The following is a 26,210-nucleotide window of genomic DNA, read 5'->3' on the forward strand; positions in this document are numbered from 1 at the left end:
CTAACACGAGAACTAAAAAGAGAAACCTGCTACTAGTCTCCAAAGATATATTTATAACCTTACCATCCTCATTCCTATATAGTTATGTTGCTCATATTTATCCCCAGGCTTCTGGAAAGGAAAAGTCCCATCATAACCACTCAGATAGCCAGCAAGTCCTATTAACATCTAGTGATGAAAAGGAACAATATTAGTAAAGCAGAAGACAATTCAAAAGTTTACCAGATCAAAGCAAACGTCATTTGATAAGTAAATAAAAAGTATTGCCTACAGCTCATCACTTTCAAAAATGAACCTTGTGCTTAACTATGTTAACGAATAATGATAACACTATAAATACTGGCCCTCAAAAAATAGTTAGTGTTAGCAATAGTGATATCTCAAACTTCCTTACATTATAAAATTTTATGCATGACAAAATTCTGGAAATTCTAATCATTAAGCAAAATGTTTTTAAAAGGCATATATTTTCAAGTCTGGAAGTTGAACTTCAAAATATAATGGGTGAAGGCAGGTCAAAAATTTAAATTTAGATTCATATTTACTTTTAAAATTCAGAATTTTGTATGATTACTCTCTAGTCAGTTACTGAATACCGTACTTTCCTCCTTTTGTCACATTCATCTTTTCTTTTAATGATCCATAATCCCTTGTGGGGTGGAGTCTGAGAGTTCACTGGCCGGATGCCCTTTCTGTCGCCAATGCAGAGTTTTGTTCAACAGATATATTCTCATTGTGCCCAGAGAAAGAAATATCTGCCTCTACCTAGGATCGAACTCACAGACTCCTGATTGTGAGGCAAGAGCTCTACCTCTAGGCCACTGCACCTCTCCTTTTGCCACATTATAAATTGAAATTTAAAAGCAAGCTTCCATTAAATTGGAACTGTATTATAAATTTAAAGGTAAGCATTTTTAAATAATAGTTCACCATGTAACTCTAAAACCAATCAGATTGTTTCTCATGTTCAAGCTAAGGATGAAAGAGCAACCAGATAGCAAGATCCAAGTTATAAAGCTAAAACAATTACTGTAATTTTAAAGAATATCCACTGAAATGTTTATAATGCTTACACGAAGTAACAATGTTCCATCAAGAATCTTCAAAAGTATTAACTAAATCTCAAAAAAGTTAAATACTATGGTAGCTTTTTACCTTCCCCAAAGGTGGATGGACATCAAAGAAAAATGTCCGGTTAATATAATAACTCCCCATCTTTCCAAAATGTGTTTCATCCCAGCTATAAAAAGACAAAAGTAATGTCAGTTTATTATCAGGGTTTTAACTTAATACTTACTTATATTTTTTAGTCTTGTTTTACTTCTAGTTTATTAGAATGATGAATTCTTAATAGTTCTGCATATAGTTCATGAAAAAAAGCAGCTGAGCTTTCCAAATTAGTTTCTACTAAGGCTAGGTAAAGAATTCTCTTTGGTCATATTAATTTATATGGTTCTTTAATTCTATAATTATGCCACTCCATTACATTGACTTTCACCCCATATCTTCATTTCCTTCAAAATAAGGTACATAATTAAGCATCTCTAAAATGTACAAACTTTTGTGGGCTGACACTCTCACAAAAATTAAAAACTGAGAATTGTGGTCATAGCTTTCGCAAGCAAGTCTTATAACCAGGATATGCATGAAAACTGAAAACTAATCATAGCTTGCTGTAAAAGTATAGTGTCTATTTTGGAAAAGTGCACTCTCCAATTCATCCTGCTAGAAATAAATCAAGAAATTATGTCCCAGCCATTGGATCCTATTTATAATTAGACAAACCTAAGTTCGTGTTAAGGCCTAGGCTTTGGTATGAATAGCTGTGCATGATTAGATCACTCTTATTTTACTTTTGTTTACTTCATTATAATGCTTACAAGAAATTTGTAAACATTACAAGGTTGCAAGTATCGTTTTTGTATGGGAAGAATAACAAAGTGGACAGGAACCAAGCAAAGGCATTATTCTCCCTTGCCAAACGCCTTAAAAAGCCCTTCAGGGCAAGGGCTGTCCAGATCTAAGGGAGAACCTCATTCCAGGGGGCAGGTGCTACTACAGAGAAGGCATGCTTCTGAAGGCCTGAAATGACACTGTGTAATTAAAGGAATTGAAAAACTCTGCAGGATTGAATTAACCAGGCAGATACTATGGGGCAAAAGACAATACCATATATTACCAGGCCCTATGCCACCTGCAGTAAGTAACAATCAGAGATGGACTAAATTGCAGGACTATTTATAATAATCAGCAGCATGCCATTTAATGACCGCAAGAAACAGGACCATTGCTGGGTAGGTTTAAATGCCATACCTCAAAATTCTCTACACAAAGTACCCTCAATAAAAAAAAATAGGATGGACTTGCACAGATATTTATCACATTTAACATATTAACACTTCTTTTACTACAAAGCCAATGCTTGACCACTGCAACAAACAATGCTTGATTACTGAAACAAATTCAGTTCAATGTCTCTGTACTTTCCAATTTTCTTTTGTGATGTTTCTAAGACTGCAACAATGTGGCTTAAAAATGTACAATATTGAAAGATAAAACAGAAGTGCAAGGAGCTTGGTCATTTCTTTGTGTCAAAAGTGCTATTCTGAACCCTGATATATTTGAATTTTGCTTAACCAGGTCAGATTCTTGTATTTTCATCAGTTGTGTTGGTTGTTCTATCCTCTACATTACACCACGTATTCAGACCTACAGCCAGATCACTCAAATAAAGCTACCTTTGGACTAATTACTCCAGTCCAGCCTAACATAACTCATAAGGTTGTTAGGACAGAAATGCAAGATGTATTTACATTTACATCCTCATGTATGCACATGAGGAAAGAAGAGACCAAAAATGTGACTTTTGCTTATATTCTGCCTTTCAGGACAAACGACCCCAAGGCAGTCACCTGGAAACAACCACTCTCCTATCTGAAGTGAGCTCTAATGCCAAAGTTTTTTTAAAAACTTTCTGTTACACCGACAGGTCCCGCCTCTAAACCAAAGCCCCGCCCCCGTCGCCATGGCATCCCGCAACCCAATACCAGATGTGCGGCGGCTCCCGCAGCCGGTAGAAACGCGTAGCAAAGCTTAGGAAAGTAACGAAGGCGAGGGGGCTCCAGGACCGCCTTGGACTCGCGCGGGCGGTGGGAGCCAAGACAGGAACACTCGCCAGTCTGAGTGTTTTTCGCTGCCGGAGGCCCAGCACGGCCGGGCAATTCTTGTTCGTGGCTAGTGGCATTCGCGCCCTGATGGGAGGCGCCTCCTGTCGGCGCCCGTAACCGGGCGCAGCGCATCACGGGAAGTAGAGTCCACTTGGAGAGGCATGTTGGGCAAAAGGGTCGGATATTTGCACCCACGTGAGGGAAACAGAAAAGCTGACTTTTTTTTACAGCATTGTGGGAAATGTAGTTCTTGAAATATGGTTATGTACTCCTATGAAGTTAAACCTCAGAACTCATTCCCATCGGCATCAATGAGCTTACTCCTTATACTATTAGGATTATAGCCTTGTGCCTTAATTTTGCTGGACTCAACAAAACCCTCAAAACCTTTTTTTGCTGTGCTCAAAGTGGGCCAGTGACATCTCTTTCCTGGCTGTAATTTAGATCTTGCCACTTTGTATTCAGTGAAATGGCTTGACCTAAGTTTGCTTTTAATCACAATTCAGTCTGATGGACTTTCATTAAAAAAAATCCTCTTATAAAAAAATAATGTGCTCACTTCATATAATCAGGAAGATCTGAAAGGCCATGCCAAGATTTTATGAGCTGTCATTTGAGTAAGAGCTTCAGTTGGATTGTCACCTAAATGGAACTTGAAATTTAAGAGTTAATATCCAAGGCATAATGTTTTTTAGTATTTTGTAGATTGATATAATAGCTCCTGTCTTCAAAGTTTCAACACACACACAAACATTTCTGACAACATAATTTAGTTAGAATTTTTTCAGGCTGCTTACTTGAATATTCCTGGATGCTTAGTCAATTATTTTTTTATTGTTGTCCTTTAAATTATTGTAAGACAGCCATATTAGTCTATGTAATTAATATAGCCCAAATGTAGCCCAAAATCAGGATTCTGGACGCACCTTTTCAGTATGCTAACAATCTGAATAAATAAAATTTATTTTTAAAAACACTAAAAAAGTGTTTGCAAATTCCTTAAAATCCTTTAACAGTTTGAGTCTCCTGCCAGTTCTTTGTCCCTTGCCTAGTACGATATTGCCTGCTACTACATGGTTACAGTATAATAAAGTGTGTGTGCGCGTGTATGCAAAGTGAAGGGAAGATTTCAAGTAAATTTGATAGAAGCAACTTTTAAATTTGTATTTGACCATCAATTTTTTTGTGCCCTTAATCTTCCTCATATGAAAGAAATCTAATAACATAATTACTATTTCACAAGGATATAGCTAAGGTATTGTTTGAAGTATCTACTGATTAGGAACCTTTGCCCATCTCAGTCCCAAGAGCCAAAGCAATCAGCCAGTTTCTTCTATAAGACTCTCAAGCTTTATTCTGTGTAATGAAATCAAGTGCATTTCTTAACAGTGAAAAAGGACAATGATAAAAATAACACTGGAGAGAATCAAGAAAAATAAAAGCACTCAAATTACAGTGAACCTAATGAACAAGGTTGCATTCACTCTCAATGGGTAACATATTCACTTTCTAAATAATATATTCACTAATTTAATTTAAGCTATACTATACTAAAATACATAATGCTTCTGTCCAAAGCATATGAGTCACTGACTAAGATGGATGGTCTTAGAAACTGAACAAATAAAGCTATTAAAAAGGTCCTGGCATATTACGGTATTCATGTTGCTCTTCAAAATTACAGAGAAAAGCTTGGGGAAGAAATGAAACTACAACTCCCACAATCCCAAAAATTCGCCGGAATGGCGTAATTCATCGAGTCCGTTGCTAGCTTATATTAATATTACAGCGCGGAACGTGAGGCGGCCGAGGCCACGCCCATTGTTAAAGGACCCTTCTCCCAACGAGAAACGTGTCAATGGGGGAGAGTGCGAGATGTGTGCCGCGTTAGCAAAGGTATTTGTTACTACCGCCTTCCTTCCCCCGGCAGCTGCGCGGATAAAAGATCACGATGTAGTTGGTTTCGTGAATACATTCTGAATACATCTTCTAACAACCTGATTCCAGTTTGGTTATCCAACTTAAAAGAGTTTAAGTTAAAGAGTTTAATAGTTAATAGTTAACTTAAATATTTAAAGTGTTAAACCGTTCAGACGAGGTTTATGCAGATTCTGAAGTCTTTTAGGACTGTGACCAATCTTTGCATGCAGTTGAATGAGGGTTTGAAATGTGAAGCCAGAGTTAGAGGTTGGAGCATATTTGGGGCCATAAATAAACTTCTAGGAAATGCAATTCTTAGAATTCCTAGAATCCAGTTCTTCTCCACTGTAGGGGCTACCCTCTCCTTGAGTTGGCACAAATCCGTATTACCCATCTTACCTATTGACATTCATGTCCCGTATCCCTGGTTTGTGAGCACCCTGCAATATAGAAAGATGATTATTGTTTTCTGTGGCTTCCCAGCCCTCCTCCTTTATTATATCTACAGCAGCAGAGAAAACCTCTCTCAGTGGATCAATGAAACACAAATTAGATCAGTCCTTTTCAGGACTCTTGACTGCCTCTCCGAAAGACAATTTGGGCATAAGAAGACAAAGAAAAAAGAAAAGAAAAAAGAGAAAGTTATTAGGGCCGACATAACTACAAAAGAGGAAAGCAGATCCTGTTATGGTTGTGCAATTAGATACAGGTAGTCCTCGACTTACAACAGTTCTTTTAGTGACCATTCGATGTTACTACCTGTACACGCTTGTGAATGTGCTAATAACATACAAGTAGTGATAGGCCCATATGAATCAAGCTATGTATTGTGTTGACTGGAATGAATAAATATGAAAACAAAAAGCAATGCATCATAGATATAAATTTATAAAATTAAATGTATAGCCATTTAAAAAAAAAAAAAAAAAAACCAAGGCCCATAACCTTGTTTAAACCTACAAATAGTTAACTTGTGCATGATAAATACATGTTTATTGTACTTCATGGAATATCATGGAGAAAAATTTATGTGGCCATTAGAAGCCTACAGCGGCTTGATGGCACATAATGAATCAAAGGTATTGAATGAAATCTCTTGGCTCTCACTGCTTTCATTAAAATGGCAAAAAAATCCTTGAAGCATACATTCAGTGTCACAATGCATGTAGAAAAGGAGTAGGACTTGTATTGCAATGTTGCTTGCATCACTCTGACTCCCCTTTGCCCAAGAGACTGCTGGTTATATTCTGTTTTTCTGGTTTTTTAATGGAGTTTTATTATGTTAATTGCTAGTTGTCTGCGATGATTGCAGGGTAACAACTAATGTAAAATATTTGGATCCAGAGGCGTCTAGCACGTTGTTTGATACATGATTTTTAGTGAAGTGTGTATTTGAAGGAGCAGGCTTTGAAGCCAAATGATGAAGATTCCCACAATTCTGAGCCATCGTCCATCCCACGGTTTTAAGACAAGATTTAGATGTAGTAATTTGTAAACTACTTGATTGGGGAGATGATGTATTTCCGTAACAATGATAAACAGTTAATGTAGATGTGACTGAAAATCGCCTTGAAGGATCTTGATCTATTTTTGTTTTTCTTTGGCTGAAAAAAGGTAACTGTAATTCATACTAGGGCTTCTAGTATCCTTTTTATCAGTTTCCTGTTAGGGTCACTGGCAAGAGATCCTTTCTCAAGCCAATTGGTTTTTTGTCTAATAAACAAGCAATATAAATGTTTCAACATTGTGGCTAGCAAATCATTTTGATTTCTAAACAAGTGTATCCAGAGGCTATATTTTCCAGTAAGAATATCATAAAGTCAACAGCGTACAGGTAGTCCCTGACTTACAGCAGTTCATTTAATGACCGTTCAAAGCTACAACAGCACTGAAAAAAAGTGCCTTATGACTGTTTTTCACACCTACAACTGTTGCAGCAATCCTGTGGTCATGTGATCAACATTCAGGTGCTTGGCAACTGACTCATATTTATAACGGTTGCCGTGTCCCAGAATCATGTGATCCCCTTTTGTGACCTTCTTACAAGCAAAGTCAATGGGGAAGCCAGATTCGCTTAACAATGGTGTCACTAATTTAAGAATTGCAGTGATTCCCTTAATAACTGCTGCACAAAAGGTGGTAAAATGGAGCAAAATTCACTTAACAAATGTTTCACTTAGCCACCAAAATCTGGGCTCAATTGCAGTCGTAAGTCAAGGACTACCTCTATAGGAAATTCACTCACAGCAATAACTTGAGCTTCTTTCTATTTTCCTTTTAAAGAAGTGTCTTTATGCTGCCTCATGTGCAGGTCCTGATGCATCTCAGTAAGAAGGGCTGGGAAATAGAGAAAGGGGCTACCGGCCACAAGTTCTGCTTCTGGAGGTCAGTGCAGAAGGACAATGATGGAGCAAATAAATACTATTCTCTTCCAGCAATTCATTCCTTATGCCGTCTGTTTTGCATTTTCTGGGCCTTTCGGAATGCTTTGAATCCTGGTTGTAAGAATTGAATTATGGAATTGAAGGAAATGCAGGTAACTTAGGAACGCAGGCACTGTTAGCCAATTCTGTAAAATAAAAATGCATTTCTGTTGAGCAGAATAGACAGGGCTTTGTCACTTGTCTCTTTTTTTTTTAAAGTAAATTAGATTAAATCTGCGGAGGAATGAGCTGTTGTAATTTCTTTGCTCCTCTGCATTCAGACAGCTGTGATTGGCTGCAAGTGAAGCTCCTGTTCCCCGCCCCAGCCAAGACTATCTCAGCTAGCTTTCATTTTGAGGAATTACTGTACTCTATTTGCACTCTGTACTTAGCATGGAGACTTCCAAAAAGGTGAGAATAAAGTGGGATTTTTCTATATATATATATGCAGTTCACGAGCTGTCATGATACCATTGCATTCGTGGAATGTTTTTCTTCATATACTTTCATACTTCTCTCTTCTGGAGCAGTAGCTGCTCTAATCTTCATCTTTTGGCTTCAGACTCAGAGTCTGATCCGTTTTAAAGCAGTAGCTGCAACTCTGTCAACAATCTTGTTTGTGTATGATCTTTCAAAATTTCACGACACAGATAACAATGGTGGAAGATTCTTCAAAAATGTAGTATTTCAATTGCCCTTTGTGAGTTAATTCAACTTCAGACAGTCAGCATGAAAGTGGCAATTCCATCTTAATGGTATTACAGTTCTGGGCTTGCTATTGGTTTACTGATCTCTTTGCTAAAAGTCAGTGCTACTTTGGATTTTTGCTATTTAGAACTGTTAGTCTCTACAGCTTAACCTTCAAAAAGATTTTTACATTATATGCAATTCGAAGCTTGAAATGAATGAGCTTACAGTTGTAGCTTTCAACTTTATTGTTTTTCCTACAGCCAGTTCTTTACACTTATTTCAGAAGCTCCTGCTCCTGGAGAGTGCGAATCGGTAAGAATAATGGTTGAATTCTATTTATAATAATATTGTTAATTCCTATTGTTAATATTTTAATATTGTTAACATCTAGTAGAGATTTTTAGTTACTGAAATGCAGCTAATTGTTAACTGTATTTAACAATTACTCAAGTGATTGAGTAACGGCAGTAGTGGCAGCAAGCAAATTACTGTTTTGGGTGGATTGGAAGAAGTCTCTTCTTTACATTGGGACAGAAATAAAGAACCTAATTCATTATCTATTAGATGTTTTACTCTTCAACTTTCAACTTTAGTTCTGACCTGAATGGCTAATAGCAAAGGACTTTAGAAGCTGTTGTCCAAAACAACTGGAAAAGTCTGTTAACAGTTAGGAGTCGCATGTGATTCAAATGCAAACTGTTGTATATTCCACATTTTCTCAGCATGTGTAAGCAATGGAGAACGCAGTATCCCATATGCACAAAATATGTAAATATGTTTAACTATGTGATAGGTTCATAAAGCAGAAAAAGGTTTTGTGATATTTACTCCTTTGTTTTAATATATATGCAATCTCTAATGATATTGAAGTGGAATCTTTCAGAAGGATTTGTGGGTGGTTAATCCTTCTCTCTTTGGGTAGTCCTTTTTCAAAAAAAAGGAAATTAATTAGAATTACAGTTTGAGCATAAAAAAAATAACACAATGTAGATGCTACATTTTCCTTCTTATATCCTCATGTTAAAGGCATACTAGTAAATAATAAAAGTTGTAACAACTGAAGTACAATAAACAAGAATGGTTTTAGCTAGCTAGTAGGGTTTAGATGACCAAAATGAACAAAATTCAAAAATTGATTACTTAATATTACAGGATATATGGAAAAAGCAATGATCTGTTTTTATTTATTTATTTTATTTTATTTTGGAATACGTAATTTGGGTTTACATAGCAAAGGAATAAACCTAAATGTTTTATTGATTTGCTACTTTATGATGAAAGCGAATTAGCGAAGGATGCAAAAATGATTAGAGCTTTGAATGTGAGAACATTTCATAGTACTGACAGTAGATTTTTATGAAAAGAAAGTCAAATGGTGTAAAAAAGTTGAAGAAAGAACTACTTCAGGAAGAGAACAATTTACAGACAGACCACATAGTCTTGTGTGAAAAACAGATTATTATTCTTCCAGCAGACTAAATGGAAAGCAGATGTAAGAAAAGAGAATGTAGAAGATGCTTGGAACCCAGTGGGGAAGGGGGGAGGAATATTTTACCATGTGCCATGGATTTATGTAAATACACAAATGGGAATGTTCAATGGAATAATGAAATGAAAGAGATGAGCAGCACATAAGTTTAGTTTAGTTTATTATATTTGTATACCGCCCTTCTCCCAAGGGACTCAGGGCGGTGAACAACCATGGTGAAAACAATGTACAACAAAAATTAAAAGCTTATTAAAATAATTTAATCATTTGGCCAAATTTAAAACATCCAACTAAGATCATTTTAAAACCCCTATCAAAACCCAATTTAAAAAACCTTTATCCTGACGATTGTCACCAAAGAGGTTGTAGAAAAAATAGTTTTAAAAGTTAAAAAAAAAAATATTGGCCACGCCCACCCAGTCACATTACCCCCCACACCAAGCCACGCCCACAGAATCAGTAGTAACAAATTTTAGATTTCACCACTGATTTATATAATTTGGCTGTCTCATCAAAAAATGAGACTGGACACTGTAGAATAAAGCTATAAAACAGTTACCAAATTCAGAGAATGAAAAATTATGATTAAAAGGCAAAGTCAGGGGAGCAAATATTAAATGCAATTGAGCCAGCTCAGCAACTCAGCAGTCCCTTGTGGCCCCCAGGTCTGGTTTTGAGGGACTTTCAAAAAATTAACAGGGAAGGAGCCACCCTCATCTAAAATGATGTTTCATAAGCAAGTGCCATGGCAGAAAAGACCCATCTGAGGGATCTTATCGAATGTAGCACCTCGGCAGACAGGATATATAACATACTTGGTCAGTGTATTGAGAAAGATAAGCAATTGTAGGATTGCTACTCCATTTAGCCAGTTTAAACTCAACCAATATATATTTTGTACCTTTGAGTCAATGTTGATGCTGGTATCTCTGAAAAATGATGGTTCTCTGATGGCTAATCGCTGAAGTCCAGTGTGTTTAAAAAAAAAAAAGGTAAAAGGTAGCCAAATGCTACCTCAATCCGCCGTACCCACCCAGCCTTTGATGGTGTAGCCATTTTCATTCCCAGCCTTCATTCATTTCAGTCACTGGAGTGAGATGGCAATGGGGAAAAGAAGCCAACAAGACAGAGTGTCACCTCATCTATGTTTTGCTATAAGAATAAGATGGAATAGCTAGAATAAGATGGAATAAGATCACGTTCTGTACTTACTGAGTAAATAGGGAAAACATTCTGCTCACTTACTGAACCAAGGAGCAATTTATCTCCCAGTATATGCCAGCCTTACAAGTTAGATCAGTTAGGAAACACGATCAGATCAGCTAATTCTGCTTTATTGTAAAGCTACATTAGCAGAATTTTGCAAGTCTGAAAGTATAGAGACCAGGGTGAGTCTCTTCTGAGTCACTTTTCCACTCACTATCCAACAATGGACTGTGCAATTTCTTACTTTACTGTTCCCTTGGCAGCTTCTCTTTGCGCAGACTCCTAAGGTCTTTTATCAGACCACTACAGTATGTTATATAAATGCAGCCATTACAGTTTTGTAAAACATGGGTGATTTTTTTAAAAAAAACCTGGCCTGGCTGTTTATTAAATACCTGTAATTAAATTGTGTTTAGTATAGGGTGCAGATTAGTTCATTAGTTTAGCAAACTGGTAAGAAAGAATCAGAAGGAACAACTATTGTTTTAATTATTGCACCATCCATTTTACTCAGAAACAAACTGTTTTCATTGCTATACATTTATTAAGAATTATTGCAATATTTTACTGATTTTGTCCGGTTACAAGTTAGAACATTTCACAAAAGTTTAAAAGTCTAAACAATTCTGTATTACAGTAGGTAATTGTATTACATTTTCTCTTGGTAGCTTTGGCTCTGAAGGGAATTGCCTATGAACAAGTATCCATAAATCTTATAAAGGATGGAGGGCAGCAGGTAAGGAAATCTCTTATTATTATGTTCCTTGACCAAAGCAAAAACAATATATAACAAAATCTGGAACCAATACGATAAGGACAGCCTTAGCTGTAAAACGTGATTAGACAAAATATTATAAAAACAGTAAAAACAAGATACAATTAATATGAAAACTATGCAAATGTAATAATATAAAAGTAAAGTTAAAGCTATGGTAATTAGAAGTAATCAAAAAATATTGAATATTAAAAGAACACCTGTAATTTAGTGCATTATAAAGTTATAAAATTACTGTAAAACAAAAAAGGAAAATAACATCAATTAGCAGATAACTCTATTACTTGCCCGTTTGCTCTGTACAAGTTATATAAATATTGTAACAGAATTTAGAGACATTTAAAACCAAGGCACTTTGAGCTAACAGCAGGTAATATCAGCCATTGTAGCAGGAGAACCGTGTTTGTCTATGATAACAAAAAATCAGAAACATGGTAACACCTTTACTGCTACAGATTTTAATAAAACATTAATTTAATAAAATGCTTTAGCTGAAAAAAGGTCCTTGATTTTCTTTAGGCAATTGAAGATGAAATAGATCTGAATGTCCTGGGACATTGACTGTAAAAGAGAGTTCCAGGGTTCTTAAATATCATTACACATTCTACAGTACAAAAGAAAATGAGGTTGGATTTCAATATTCTGTTTCACATGGGCAAGTTCTTCCTGCAGGCAGTTCACTGAGAACAGCACTCATTTTATCCATGGCAGTTTTGTTGTTTAAGAACTGACTGTCTCCTGTAAAATCTCAAGTTCTTTAAAGAGGATTAAAATGACCCTTCCCCGTGTGCTTTGGAGCAGTTCGTTTAATTATTCTCATGTCCTATTCATGGGCTTCTCTGAGGCATCTGACTAGCCACTGTGAGAAGGAAGATACAAGATGGAGTTTGTTCTAATCCAGCACCATTCTTCTTCTTATCTTAATCAGAAGCCTGATTTTTGCTCATTATAATTACTAGTGCAAACTAAATGTCCCCCTGTGGTGCTTTTCAATAACTCAGGTCTTTAACTGAGCCAGGAATATAAATCAGTGATACTCCATTCTTGATTGACTGTTTCATGCTGATGACATGCTGCATTACATGCTGAAGACCATGTCAAAGGGATCAGGAGGTGAAAAGAGGATTGCCTGAATTTGTGTGTGCAAGCATAAGATAAAGGTGTAAAAAAGATGGCCCACTTGCATTTGTTTCGTGCCTCCCCAGGAGGTAAATCAACATTTAAGTCCTTCCGGCATTTGTGGGAAATAGTTCACAAAACTTAAAAAATAAAATGGGAGTCTAAAATTCTGTGGGTACTTAAATCACCTATTCCTTATCATCCTAAAACTATTCTCCCAAATTGACCACTTCTGGATCTGCTTCTTTGATTATCGGAACGTGGTTTCTGATATTCTGTTCAAAACTTAGTACTAGTGGGAATGGAAATTGTACACAGATTGTATATGAAATGATATCTTATTTGCAGTTTGTATTATATACTGTACATATTTCCATGAGGATTACAGCTTAACTTCTGTTAAGCTGTATCCAGAACAAAATTGGTATTTTGTTCTGGATTTCAAAGGCAAGTCTTTGAAAGCAAATTGATTTGGCATTTGGAGTTCCGAAGCCATTTCTTGTCTTCTAGTCAAATCCCTGATCCTCATCAGTTTATTTTTTGAGATAAAAATTATTATATATAATGCCCAATGTAATTGCTATTGGCCAATAGGTAAAAGGCTTCATTATAAGAAATAAAATAAAATCCATAGCACTCAAAATTAGAAATGTAGCCATTAACTGGTATGCAAGTTTTTATCTGTGTATAGTATGTGAGTGTTGCATTACAAAGAATGTTTGAGAGTCTAGCACTATGGTTGAAGCTGATGGCAGCTGTGGCCTGAACGAGGAAGTTGTAAAACATCTCAGGAGAAAGTAGCACAAACCACTTCAGTGCTGTTAGCAAGAAAATTACATGGAGGGTTCATGAAGTCACCAGTAATTGAGCTTGTCTTTATCTTTCCCTGTGGAATGCAGCAGAATATACGTATCAGTGTAAATCGGTGTATGGAAGATATTGTGTGTAAGTGTGATCCTGAGAGGGGAGACATTTAGTTTTGTGAATGGAGTGACAAGCCTATACCCCATGGTCCCCTAAACTTTCATCTTTGGAAGACCTTCCTTGAATATGTTTGGCTTAATTTGAAGAATCCAAGGCCTTGAGGAATTATCTTGTTTCTCCAGATGACTTCAGACTTTCAAGCAGTGAATCCAATGCAGCAAGTCCCTGCCATCAAAATCGATGGCATCACTCTCTCCCAGTCTGTAAGTAAGCCAATTCTGTTAATTATTTACTTGCACTAAGGACTTTGCACCCCATGCAAGACTGCTGTTTTTTGACAAGAAAGGTCATCTTAGCCATGTGAATAAAGCCCATGCTAATCCTGCTTGCAGATTTTATCCAATTTAGTATGGCTTCCAGCATGAGACAAATTACAAGATTCTCTGTGGATGGTTTCCAGAAATGGAACTTGTGTTTTAGAATGAGTTCACCTGACACCATAGGTAATGATGCAGTTTCTAACTTACTGTGAATCTAGCAACTGCATTTGAAAACTGTGATTGAATGACAACATGTGGTTCCCACAAGTATTTTGTAGCAATTAAGAGTGTTCCCCAATTATAGGAATGGGATGGGGGTGTGGGAGAAGCACTAATTTTAGTGGCACAATCTTGCTTGCTACTGGCTTATTTCCCTCAAATGTTAGGGCAAAATGCATTTTCCTAATGTAACCTGCCTCCCTCCCCCCCCCCCATCCAAACAAAAGGCAAACATTTTGATCACTCACTCTGATGCTGTCATTGCATTAGAGCAGGGCTGCCAAACTCCCGGTCTGCGGGCTGGATACGTCACGTGCTGGCCACGCCCACACCCAGTTGGGGAAAGTCCTGATACATCACGTGATGCCACCATGACAACATGAGTTTGACACCCCTGCATTAGAGCTACTGTCCTTGAACCCTTGGAAGCCAAGCCACAAAAATCAAACTTTTTAGAAATTTATTCCCGACTGGTAGAAATCTGCCCAGCAAATATTTTCATGATTCAGATAAAGTGCTCTCCACCTGTCCTTCAGCCAGCAGAAACCTAAACCAACATAAAATATGCTGTCCCACCTGTCAGTCTGGTAAAGCAGGAGAGAATGTATTGATTTAGTGGGCAACCCTGTTGCTGATTATCTGTTTGGCAGGCTTGCTTTGAGCACAAGACAGCTGATCTAAAGGGAGTTGATGATACTGCTAAAGAAGCTTTACTACTATCCCTACATGCTGATCAGGGGCTCCCATTGTGCCTAGCAAACAGTAAAGCTTCCATTACTTTACTTGGCTGATCAACTGCCTAGCAGAACAATGGAAATCTATGATAAAGGAGGAGTGGTGGCTGTCTCAGAATCCACAAGCTGTCCTTTATCATGATTTGCCTTCATCCTTCTAATACCATAGCAGCCAGAAATAGTACCCTGCTTCTCCCCTCCCCCCAGGGGAAAAAAGGAATGTGGCCTTGGAGGGTATCCTGAACCCTAGAAGAAGGGGCATGTCCCAGCACTAGTCCAAAGATATCAACAGGGGATAGGTTTGTCCTGTTCCTTATGGATCACCTCAGTATACCACTACCCACAGAAAAAGGAAGCATGACAAGTTCTCTTCACCCTTAAACTGTCATTGGTTGTTCTTGACCTAAAAAGAAAACACATGTATCACTGGTACAGCTAACCATGATTTAAGGCTGTTTCATGCATGATCTGATGACAAGATGAAGGCAATATTATAGGGAAGTTGCAGAATAAAGATGATGCCAAAGTGGGCAAAAGTTCTTAGTGTGTTGCACAAAACTTACCATGTTTTCCCAAAAATAAGACCCTGTCTTATATTTTTTTGAACCTCAAACTAAGCGCTTGGCCTTATTTTCAGGGAGGTCTTATTATTTTGGGGCACGTGGAGCAAGATGAGGCTCCTCTTGCCTTCTTACCTGATTTCCAGCTCTGTGTTTAAATACTTTCGGGGAGGACTTATTTTTGGGAAGGAGGCTTATTTTAGCGCATGCACTCAAAAGTCCAATTAGGCTTATTATCAGGGGATGTCTTATTTTCGGGGAACAGGGTATTTGTTTGTTTTAATATGGTTTACAATGTGGTATGAACACAGAACTAATATGGAATAGGATTCTGGAAGGGTATGAGCAAATTTGAGGGGAGTAACAGTCACCCTGGGATTTGAGCTGAACACCCTTCATCTTTCTTCAACTCGGAGAGGATGCAGGTCCTCTCTGCCTGCAGTAGTCCATACTCATGCCCTGCTCACCCTCCCTCCACATGGCTTGTATGGATGCTCTTGGTTGCATCCAAGACCTCCAATAGAAACAGGCAATGAAGGGTGAATCTAAAGGGGCAGGGCACGGGAGTTGTGCTAGATCTTATACTACACTAGGTTTTCTTGTAATTGCCCTAGCATTCATTCTGGTAAAATTCCAGAAGGGAAGCTTGGGTAAAGACAAGGACAATAGCAAGAAGGGAATCTTGCTAGATTAATTAGACAGTACAGTCTAAAGAACTAAGTTTGAAAGAAAGACAACCCTGAAAGAGTTTTCCTTTTGTTTAACCCTAAGCATTTAAGTGGTTTATGTTGGAGGAAGCTTTTTGTATTCCTGTAATACAAGACCCAACCTGTGCAAAGATTACTGAAACAGGTTTTGTAATTCTAACAGGAAAAAAACCTTCATTTACAGAAAATACAGGAAATGAAGTGGCCAGAAAAAAACGGTATCCAATAGGCTACATCCTCTTAGATGGAGATCCAAGAGGAGAAATTTGATACATGCCCTTTGATACATGCCTAGGAGTGAAAGGAAAGGAGGAAGACCTTGAGGTTAGCAGTTGGGCAAACAGAGAGAAGGCAGAGTATAAGATAAAGAGGGAACACAGAAGGAATTCCTAATTATCTATATTTAATTTCTTGTGGTCAGTGCATTATGAGATGTTGCAAAACAATGCATCTGTAGTCTGACTGTCAACAAACTCCACACTAGTATTATTGGGGGACAGTGACAGGGGTGGAGAGTGATGTTCCTCTACCCAAAGGGACATGAAAAATGTTTTAAGTATCCTAGAGAGAATAAGCAAATTGATATGTACTTTTTGTTATTTTATCATCCCCATCGTGTGCGTATGTTGTTATCAACAAATATTAACATAATAATGTATTTTGCTTGCATACTCTGTAACAGAACACTGTTGGAAATATACGGCATTTTGTGAGTGTTATTCCATTGACTCACAAGCTCTGGTATGCTCTCATGTTACTGTTCCCTGCGGACAGCTAAGCTCATTTTCTTCCAATTCTGCTGCCTTTCAAATAACACATTTGGTTTTGTCATTTGACCTACTTGGGCTCCACAGAGCTGGGAGGGACAGGTTGCCCTTTGCAGTCCTGGGCTTGTGGTTTCTTGCAACAGGGATTTCATTAGTGTATTATGTACACACAGTTATTGGGAAAGAAGAAAGTGACTGGTTTTAACTGGACATGATGGACATTGCCCAAGATTTTTGCTTGTGGTTCTCCTGCCCTACTTACCTTGAAGTCTTCTTTTGGGAAGGATCATTTAAAGTTTCCTAGGGCTATGTTGGCTGAGTATTTCCAATGTGGCATCTGGTATCCTAATAAGTATTAGACTAGTAGGAAGGCCACAACATAACTAACTATGAGAACCCCTAATATACAGACACAGGCCTAAGACAGGCTGAAGGCACTTAACCAGATATTTTGGACTGCAATTCCAGATGGGAATTCCTCAGGCTTTTTTCTTTGATCAGATCCCTAGGATCATTGCTGCCTAATGATGAAGAGTATTCTTTAAGGGGCTGCTCTTGAAGAAGACTCAGAAATTGTAGCTGATCCAGAATGCAGCAGTTATAGATCATTTCAATATACCCAAGCAATTCCTCCATTATGTGAGCAGCACTACTTATGCAGATCCTGGGGGCAGGCCCTCCGTGGCACAGGAACCAAATATTTGTAGGACTGCCATTCTCCAGGTTGGCACAGTGTCATTTTACAGACCTATACATTTTTTCTTTCCACATCTGCCCTTTGCAGTAGCATTTCCCCCAGCATCGTTTAGAGAGCCTTACAAATCCTGCTTTTCTCACAGGCTACAGCTGGGACAGTGGGTGAATTGAGTTGCTATGGTTGCTCTGGGTTGGTAGCTTAGAGTGAACTATAGGCCCTGCGAATCAACAAACAATTTTAATTCTCTGAAAACTGCCCAGTACCATTGGCAGTTGATCAGCCTTAGGAATGATTGAATGAATGAATCAATCAATCAATCAATCAATCAATCTCTCTCTATTTCAGCTAGCCATCATAGAGTATCTGGAGGACAGCCGGCCACTCCCAAGGCTCCTTCCGCAGGATCCAAAGAAGAGAGCTGCGGTTCGAATGATCTCAAATCATATTGCTTCTGGAATTCAACCACTGCAGGTAGGCATCTTCTTACCTTGGCTGCCTTTCTTTCTAACATTGTTGACTTCAACTACATTTCTGACATTTCTTTAATATAGAGAATGTTGTCCCAGAAAATGCTGGGTCTGTTGTGCCTGGTGTGGAGTGCTAATTGAGCACACAAGACATGGAAATTTCTTTAGGACTCTATTTTGTACACAAGAAAGGACACTTGGGGTTTTGATTTCCAAAGCAAGCATGCCTGCTGGCTCCAAACTCCTGAGTTTTCAAATAGTCTACAAACAGGAAATTATGTTTTAAATTATGACATGATTGGGAAGTAGAATCTCATTGGCAAGCGCTGTTAACATGTGGCCACAAGATGAGTCCTATTGCATGGAAGTGGTTCTGTTGTTGAAGGAAAATATGACCTGACTCTTGTCTTAGCTATACCTACAGGACCATAGCCGTAACCAGCATAAGGAATCAGCTCTGTATGTGTGAAATGGAAAGGATGTAAACAAGAATACTTTGACATCAGTACTCATACTCAATAGTATGTATAGTGTTCAACCAGAAATGATGCAGAGAAAGAGCATTGGAAGAGTGTTATTCCTGTATGTGTTACAGGAACTTTGTATGAAAGCTTCATTTTCTTTTAAGTGAAGAAAACAATCCTTTCCCTGCGGTAATTGCTGCAAAAAGCAAACCTGGGGTCTGATTTATACAACAAGCACTTATTTATTTTTAAATTTTATTTGCTGCCCATCTTGTTGTTCTGACCCAAGCCCAAGTAGGTAGTATTAGACGCAAACAGTTCCAAAATAAACAGACTTTATTAGAACAGCTGAGAATTAACTCATTCTCAGCGTAGTCCAAACTAAATTAAAACAAATTCTTCATAACACAAATTCCTCAGTCTAATCACCAACCTTGGTATAATTAGGCAAACTGCCAAAGGCTTCTCTTGGCAAAAGTTCAGAAGCAGAAGATGCTGACTAGAGATAAGTGCAGCAAGTCAAGAACAAGTTGTTTTCTGACAAAGAGCCCAAGAGCCATTGCTGGTCTTTTAAGCCTTATGGGAGGGGCCAATCATCTCTTGGCCCTACTCCCGAGTCGTCCTCTTTGCTGTAGCTGCTCTTGCCTTCTGGCAGCTCTTCTCATACATGCCCTAGGAACAGGCTCCTCCTGTTCCTCTGCCTCTCTACTGTCAGCCTCTGGAGGCTCCGGAGTCCACACAGCACTTCCCGATGGCCCTGGCCCCATCTCTGCCTCCAGCGCAGAGCCCTCATCCGGGTCTTCCCCAGCCTCCAGGACTGGCCCATGTTCTTCCTCAGCCTCCTCACTGTCCGACTCCGCTGCCAGCTCCGCAGGCTGCTGGCAGACCACAACACTTGTATCCAACAACTCTTAGTTAGCATGTAGCTGTCTAGTAGTTAAGGCACCCGGTTAGAAAAGCAGGAAGCCATGAGTTCAAGTCCTGCCATAGCCATGAAAGCCACCTGGGCGACTTTGGGCCAGTCACTCTCTCTCAGCCCAACTCACTTCACAAGATTGTTGTGAGGAAAATAGGAGAAGAAAGGCGTGTCGGATACATTCGCTGCCTTGAATTACTTGTAAAAATAATACAGGTGAGATACAAATAAATGAATAAAGGCTCACTTATGTTCCTACTGGATGGAGTGATAAGGAAATGGTTACATAATGTACATCTTGATTTTTGCAGGGTTAGTAACCTTTCTGACCTTCAACATCGATTGATACCCTTATTTTTGTTTTGTTGTAATACCATCCATGTCAATATCTTTTTCAAAAAGGAAGGCCATAAGAGAACAAGAGAAAATGACACTGAAATCCGATTGTGGGACAGTTTTATTCCACTCAGTTTCATATGTTCTTGTAGAATAATTTCCACTGTTATAAAGCACAGTTCCGAGAAACTAGGGACTTTTTAGGTATTGACCCTGGTGATTAGGCATGCTGGTTAGGGTTGGAATTCAACAACATCTAGAAGGTCATAGGTTCTCCATTTGTAATATAGATTGAAATATGGATTACTGCTTGCTTAACAATAGTATTTTCTGTCCTTTTGATGCTGCAAGTTAGAGTTATCTAGAGCAGTGGTTCTCAACCTGTGGGTCGCGACCCCTTTGGGAGTCAAACGACCCTTTCACAGGCCTAAGACCATCGGAAAACACATATTTTCAATGGTTTTAGGAATAATTTTCTGGTTGGGGGTCACCACAACATGAGGAACTATATTAAACGGTCGCAGCATTAGGAAGGTTGAGAACCACTGATCTAGAGTAAGATCTGACTATTGTTCAGTGACAAACAATATCCTAAATCTATGTTTAGGTAGTATATTTCAGACATTCCTTATGTTTTTCAGAATCTTGCTGTCCTGCAGCAGATGGGAGAGAAAAAACTAGATTGGGCACAACGCATCATTTCTCAAGGCTTCAAAGGCAAGTTTCAGTATGAAATGTTTGTCTGGATTTAAGTCATTTCCAAATGTAACAAAGGCTTTTTTTCAAAGAAGCCTTTCCTTTTGCCTGTCTTGTACTGGGAGACCCTGCAGAACAACTAACCTAATGCACTATTTCAGGGTGTTTCTGGGAACTTTAAATAGAATATTCCGTTTTCCTAGAGAAACCATCTAATGGGAATAGATCTCCAGGAAATTTTTCACATAATGTTTTATAGTTTATCTTTATAGTCAACCTTTAAAATGCACTGTCAAATCCAAGTATGAATGATGGTTTGCAAAACTCATGGAGAATACTATAAAAGTCTTCTTGCTGGTTGAATGAAAACAAGGGAGAAAAAAATCTTAATGTTAAAAAGTTTAAATATTTTTTCAGTGCCAAACCATTTTATGTATGAGAGAAAAATAGTTATCAGGTCCCTTGAATAGTTTTCTCTCTGCTCAAATCAGCATTTCTCTAATGAAGTGGAATTGTTAAAGTTGACAAAAGCAAATACTTCCTTATAAGCCTATAATTAAATTATGCTTAACTTACTATCCACATAATGTACTGATGACCACTAAATTGGGTAGGTTTGAAACACAGGATAAATTCATGGAAGGTACCAGTAGCTCTTATTTATAGTAAAGTGTATTGGTTGTCTCCAGTATTAGATGTCAGGGTTCCAAGTAACAGCCCAAAACTCTAAGGCAGGGTTCCTGAAAGTATAGATTTATTAGGCATGTCATATTGGCACAACTGGTAAAAACCTGACTCTGAAGTTCCCCGGGTTTTCCCCACCCAGTTCAAAATCCAAAATTCTCCCTCCCCCCCCCCATCACACACAACCATTACATGCCCCAATCAAGTCTTTCTCCTCATCCTAGATGCTTCCTATCCACACACCTCCAGGTGCTGATGAGAGTGTTCTTGGTTCCCAGAAGAAAGAATGTTATTTTGGCTACATATTCCCCCAGCTATCTCTGTTTCCCACTCCCTTTCCCACAGCTCCATCCAGCTTTGTTGTGGCAACCTGAAGACGCTCAGAGATGGCTCCAGGGTTAACATTAGAAGCTACTCAGTAACACAGGCTGGGAAAAGAGATGGAAAAGTGTAGGATGATGAATTAGACAGACATTTTTGGTTGTGACTCTAATCAAAAAGATAATTATGTTACATTTTTATCTTGAATAAGTTGGCAGTATGTTTTTCCCACCCAAGTAAATGTTTCAGCCCAAGTCCTGCTTTTACATGTACAACAAATTAAACAAAATATGTAAGAATTATTTCATTCTTTTATACTGTTAATTTGTACTCAGAATATTGTAAATGGCAGTTCAACATCATTCCTGATTTTCCACAATGGTTCTGTTTTCTCTTCCTACAGCTTTGGAACAGATCCTGAAAGAAACAGCTGGCTGCTACTGTGTTGGGGATGAGGTATCACAAGCTGAGGTTATAGGCTTCTGATCATAAAGGAGCCTCAGAAACCTATAATTAGTAATGTTTCATTAATCAGTGTGTTGGGGAGCATTCCAAAATCCATTAGTCTAAGAAAGGCAGAAATAATTAGTCTGTATCCTGGCAGCAATGAATAGTTCCAGCATGAAACGGCCCAACAAAAAATTCACAAGCAAATGCCATACGCAGGTAGTATGACCATAGTGATCTTAAGTTGTGACAACCATAAAACAGGTCACCAACTTAAGTTGTGATGGGTGCTAAGCAAATGCCATGGTCATTTAACAATCAATGGGCCATTTTTACCAAAAACCAAAAGTAAATGCCGGTTTTCAGCAGAAACGTCATAAAATTAGATCAAGATGCTGCAATCAGCTGTAAATGCGGGCTGATTGCCAAGCACCCAACATATGGTCACATGACTACAGGGGAGGCATCCTTCAGAAGCAGGTCACAAGTACCCCCCAGGGAGTACCCCCATTGTAACTCTCTAAGCTACCAGTTGTAAGTTGAGAACTAGGATCACTACTTAATATAAGATATTGGAAAAAGATGTAGAAAAACTTGTCCAAAGCCAGACTACTAGTCCTAAGGCAAAACTATCAAAAATCACCACTTTTTTTTAACTTCTACATCACAAAGTTATACTGGATTAATGCCTTATAACAAGACTTTAGCTCCAAATCTTGAATTGGTATTTATCTGTGCTTTTCTCTTTTAGGTGACCATGGCAGACCTTTGCTTGGTCCCCCAAGTATACAATGCTGAGAGGTAAGGAAAAAGAAGTTCCACAAGCTGTAAGGGGGATGACTGCCTAATTTGTAGTCAGATAACTTTTGTATCACTGAAGGCTTAAACTATAATCCAGTGAGGCATCTGACTGTATAGAGCAGGGTCACCAACCTTTCGGACCTCAGGGACCACTAAATTCATAATTTTAAATCCTGCGGACGACTAATATGATCTGCCTAATGACCAGCTGGGTGGGCATGGCTAGGTGGTCATGTGACTGAGTGGGTGTGGCCAACTTGATATCATTCATGTTGAGGAGCACCTCGCCGGTCTCTACTTACCCCTCCCCTGCCACCCACTCCTCGCCTCCCCGCCCAGGCTCCTTAGAGCCCCAACAGGAAGCAGTTGTCGGAGCTAAGCAGCCACCATGAGAAAGGGTTGGCAAAACAGCTGGTTAAGTTCAAATTGGATCTGACCAAGAAGGAGACTCAGCAGAAACACTTCACTGAGGACTGTGAGCATAGGCTTTCCAAGCAGAGGGAAGACCTGTGGGAGTGCAAGGCCAGGTACTGGTGCCTGGAGGCTCAGTGGGCTGAGATGGTCAGTCAGTTCCAGGCCATGATGCAGCCCCACTGGAACAAGGCCCTCCAGTCTTCGCCGCCACCAGCACTTCCCTCCGGCCTTCATCCAAAGCCCCACACCGAGAGGCTGAAGCAGACCCCAAGTTGGAATTTCTGCCCCCCTCTGCCCCACACAAGAAGACCCTGAAGGGGGAGACTCTCTGCAGCAACACAAACATTCATTGCACATATCCAGCCCAGGGGACATAGTTTGAGGACCCCTGATTTAGTGTAATATAAAAATGCAAATAATTTTTCTGGGGACCACCAAAATTTTCTTACGGACCACCAGTGGTCCACGGACCACCAGTTGGTGACCACTGGTATAGAGACTCTAGACTACTACTTAGCATTCAGTTGCTAAGCCCATAGAGTAGAAGACTGTGGAATCTCAACATTTCACTCCCAGAAGTCTTCAGAGTCTTCCTACCCTGATCTCAATTCCTGATTTGGGGTAGCAGCTTGGCAATTCCTGTTGCCACCACCATTCCAAGGAATGTTTCATGTCTTCCTCTCAGCTCCATTAGGTAAACCAGACCAGAAAATCAACTCTGCATGGAAGTTAAACTTACGTTTATTAAGATTGGCAATAATAACAGCATTTGATTGTCCTATCCCACCTCTCCTCCTTATATACTCTTTTAAATTAGGAGAAGTCTGCCTGAGCCACTTCTGAATTTTGTCTTGTTCAGGACTTTAAAAAATGTTTCAGCATCTCTATTTAGGTGACAGTTCCTGCATATTTCCATCAAGATCATCATCTTTATTCTCCACATATTGCCCTTTCTGATAATTAAAAAGTAAAGAAAAAAAATAGAAATAATTTCAATAATGCTACCTTAGTGCCATATAGTACATAAGTATGTAACTAGAGGTGCTAGAGTCTTAACAATCAAATGACTGCAAAGAATATAAATCTTTCCATTCCCCATCAATTAGTTAGAACTGAAGAAGCTTCATGGATGAGAAGCGAAACGTTTTGAAAGGAAGAAAAATCCATGAAAGTCCAGTTGCATTTTGGGGAAAAAACACCTTTGTGTAACTAGGGGTTTGTTCCTAACCAAAATCAAATTTTATTTTAAAAACAAAAGGTAAAATATACCCCACTTTTAACTATTAACTTTAAAGTGAATACTTTCAGTGCTGTAGAAAGGAATTAGAGAGTTGTCTGGATCAGGTTCAGCAACTAAATAGAAAATTTAGAAAAAAATACAAAACAAATGCTCCAGGCAGACCACAGTAGAAAGTTCTTCTATAAAAAGATAGGATTCAGATCAGCATCTGCAGGATCTGGTGCGTTTGTCGAAATGACTAAATGAGCATTGTACTATGTGCTACTCCTATTTCATACAGCGTGTGATATTACAATGCTTGTTTCAGTATTTGCATGCACGCGCACCCCTACCTTGTTTAGACAAGTGATACATAATAACAAGAGTTATAAAAATACCTTTCGATTAATTACCAGAGGTTTGATTCAAAACTGGTCTAAAACCTAATTTTCCAAATTGATAGAAAATAAGAACATTACATTTCTCCTCACAGTGCACAGAAAAAGAAAGTCTATTCTATACCCTATCCACAATTCCTCTTTCTTCCAAAATGTCCATTTTTTTAAAACAAAGACCCGCTTCTTTTTACCTGGACTTCCATTTTTATTGGCAATCCCATGATATTGATCTTCTCGTTACACCTCTGTCCACAACTTCCTCATCTTCTCCTCCAGTTCTTTTTTTGTTTTTTTTTCACTGCCTGAATTCTTCTAAATCCAGAATGTTAAGCCACTAACAACAGTTACAAGGAAGAAGGCTAGATTCTAAAAGTTGTGTTAGTCTAGTTTATTGCAAAGGAAAAATGGCTTCCATTACAGAAATTTGGAAAAAGATAAATTGAGTGTATTAAAGGAGGAGCTCCTTTTTGCCTTTGCTCATCTAATTCTCAGAATATTTAGGAGACAGATTGTTACCCTTTATGACACGGGTGTCAAACTCGTGACATCATGTTGCCGTCATGTGATGTTTTGTAACATTTTCCTCCTTCATGGAGCTGGGGTGGGTGTGGCCTGCACATGACGCACCTGGCCCGCAGGCTGCCAGTTTGACACCCCTGCTTTTGGAAGTGTGATAGGAATACCCATCTGTTCTTTTTCTGCAGTATTTTGGAAACATCCATTCCTGTTCTTGTGTTCATATAATAGAGAATTCAATTATACGAACTGTTCACATAATAGAGAAATCAATTATATGAATTGTATGTATGTTGTCTCCCTTCATTGATCTCTTCACTTTTCTTCTTTGCCAATTACCACTTAATGCAAAATATGTTCTTGTGAACAGATTGTAACAGATTTTTGTTTTGCATCCTATTGATTTAAATGTATCTAAGACACAATGACTTGGTCTTAGAGTAACAGAGATGTGCCTAATGCTTAATTTCTCTTAGCAGATTTAAAGTGGATCTGACTCCATACCCCACAATAAGCAGAATCAACAAAGCTCTCCTAGAATTAGAAGCATTTCAAAGCAGCCATCCTTCCCGGCAGCCAGATACACCTCCAGAACTAAGATCCTAAAGTTCTTCAACTGCTTGCTTCACTGTTGGGAAATTGATCCAAAATTAAATGGGACTCTCCATTTTAAGATTTTCTGGGCGGGGGGAAACTTGAGGGTTTCGTCTGGAAGAGTCTGATAAATCTAAGACTAAAAGAAGAAGAAAAAAAAGGCAGTATAATTCTATAGTACATAGCTGGAGTAAAATAAACCTTTGATCATGTGTGACAA

The 26,210-nt window shown here is 38.5% G+C and overlaps 2 protein-coding genes across 4 annotated transcripts in view; one reads left to right on the forward strand and one right to left on the reverse strand.

Annotated features, from left to right (window-relative positions):
• Positions 1-3,244, reverse strand: part of POMT2 (protein O-mannosyltransferase 2) — a 36,149-nt gene extending 32,905 nt beyond the window's left edge. Inside the window, exons 1-3 of the mRNA XM_070931427.1 lie at positions 3,048-3,244; positions 1,156-1,240; positions 64-168 (exon numbers count right to left, since the gene is read on the reverse strand). Coding sequence (XP_070787528.1) covers positions 64-168; positions 1,156-1,240; positions 3,048-3,244 — 387 coding nt within the window. The remainder of the gene's footprint in view (positions 1-63; positions 169-1,155; positions 1,241-3,047) is intronic.
• Positions 3,245-4,977: 1,733 nt separating this feature from the next.
• Positions 4,978-26,210, forward strand: GSTZ1 (glutathione S-transferase zeta 1). Of its 3 annotated transcripts, XM_070931430.1 has the most exons (10): positions 4,978-5,063; positions 7,792-7,921; positions 8,461-8,512; positions 11,564-11,631; positions 13,896-13,976; positions 18,063-18,188; positions 20,542-20,617; positions 22,005-22,057; positions 22,800-22,849; positions 25,873-26,210. In XM_070931430.1, exons 2-10 carry the CDS (start codon positions 7,904-7,906, stop codon positions 26,000-26,002), a joined length of 654 nt encoding a protein of 217 aa, XP_070787531.1. In that variant the 5' UTR covers positions 4,978-5,063; positions 7,792-7,903; the 3' UTR covers positions 26,003-26,210. The 3 variants fall into 3 exon arrangements, with proteins under 3 accessions (XP_070787531.1, XP_070787529.1, XP_070787530.1); XM_070931428.1 differs by lacking the exon at positions 7,792-7,921 and having other exon boundaries at positions 4,987-5,063; XM_070931429.1 differs by lacking the exon at positions 7,792-7,921 and having other exon boundaries at positions 4,987-5,063; positions 25,876-26,210.

The sequence above is a fragment of the Pituophis catenifer genome, unplaced genomic scaffold, assembly GCF_029215685.1.
Source record: "Pituophis catenifer annectens isolate HBS135680 unplaced genomic scaffold, rPitCat1.0.hap2 SCAF_1, whole genome shotgun sequence".
In the NCBI taxonomy this organism is placed as follows: Eukaryota; Metazoa; Chordata; class Lepidosauria; order Squamata; family Colubridae; genus Pituophis; species Pituophis catenifer.